Source organism: Triticum urartu, unplaced genomic scaffold (genome assembly GCF_003073215.2).
Source record: "Triticum urartu cultivar G1812 unplaced genomic scaffold, Tu2.1 TuUngrouped_contig_9669, whole genome shotgun sequence".
Lineage (NCBI taxonomy): Eukaryota > Viridiplantae > Streptophyta > Magnoliopsida > Poales > Poaceae > Triticum > Triticum urartu.
Window position 1 is genome coordinate 17,010 of NW_024120735.1, and position 1,240 is coordinate 18,249.

Sequence of the window (1,240 nt, forward strand, 5' to 3'; positions counted from 1 at the left end):
GAAATATTACGCTGAATACAAAATTTTTAAAAATAATACACCGTCGATCCTCTGCTGGCCGACTGGGCCTAATCAGCCCACAGCAGGCCGACTGGGCCTAATCGGCCAACAGCAGGCCGATTAGTAACCTTTCAGCCTAGGGATGACCGACAGGCCTCTCGATCGCAGGCAGGGGGCCCAGTCGGCTTATGGGAAGCTAACTGGGACTAATCGGCCTCCCGTAAGCCGATAAGTGCATGGCCAATGCAATCGTACGTGGGTTCAAGTCATGCGCTGGTTAGCATGGCTTGTGAGGCTAGCTAGTCCCCATGTACGATTGCATTGGCCATGCACCTATCGGCTTACGGCCTGTCGGCCACCCCTAGGCCGAAAGGCTACTAATTGGCCTGCTGTTGGCCGATTAGGCCCAGTCGGCCTGCTGTGGGCTGATTAGGCCCAGTCGGCCAGCAGAGGACCGACGGTGTATTATTTTTAAAAAAATTGTATTCAGCGTAATATTTCTAAAAATTCATAAAAAAAAGTGTATTATTTAAAAAAAATAGCTCGGCTGCGCCCTTCCTTCGTTCCTGGCCAAGAAACAGAATCTGGTCTCAGCAAGGTTCTGTGCACCATGGAACAAGATGCCAGATGGAGATTCTTACAACCGATCGGGCGCATCGCACGGAAACGTCAAAAAATGGCGCTGTCCATGGGGAACTCCTCGAAGCTCCAGAGGCTGACGCCCTCCATGCCATTGTCCACGCCGAGGGCATCCTGGATGACGGCGTGAACGGATCAGGGGAGCTGGAACAGCGTGAACGGATCGAACCCAAGCTCGTCGGCGAACCCCAGCATGGCGCAGCCGCCGCTCCGATCCGACGAATCCTCATCGACCGTCGGCTTCTTCGCGCCAGTGACAGGCGGCAGCGCGGCGACGGCGGCGGTCAGGTCGACGAACGCGTCCGCATCAAAAAACTCCATCAGCTCAGGTTTGATCATCATAGCGTCCTGCTCCGCCTGTACTACGTGTGCGTGTGCAGCTGCGGTGGCAGAGTACGCCGTCGTCCGCACAGGCGGGCACTGCGGTTTCTGCGCAGTTCTCCGGCTGGCGCGGCGCGAGCGCGCCCCGGCCCTCGCCGCGTCGGGGAAGTTGACCTTGGCCTTGATGCCACGGAGGCGGCGGGCGGCGACGTCGTAGGCCCGGGCGGCGTCATCGGCCGTGTCGAACGTTCCGAGCCAGACGCGGGCGCCCTTGCGCGGG

The 1,240-nt window shown here is 58.5% G+C and overlaps 1 protein-coding gene across 1 annotated transcript; it reads right to left on the bottom strand.

The window, feature by feature from the left end:
• Window positions 1-507: 507 nt before the first annotated feature.
• Window positions 508-1,226, bottom strand: LOC125532317 (ethylene-responsive transcription factor 1-like; the record flags this gene model as incomplete). The annotated part of the gene is given in 1 exon segment (XM_048696432.1): window positions 508-1,226. A coding segment is annotated over 1 exon segment (452 nt), but the record flags the coding sequence as incomplete, so codon positions are not given.
• Window positions 1,227-1,240: the final 14 nt, after the last annotated feature.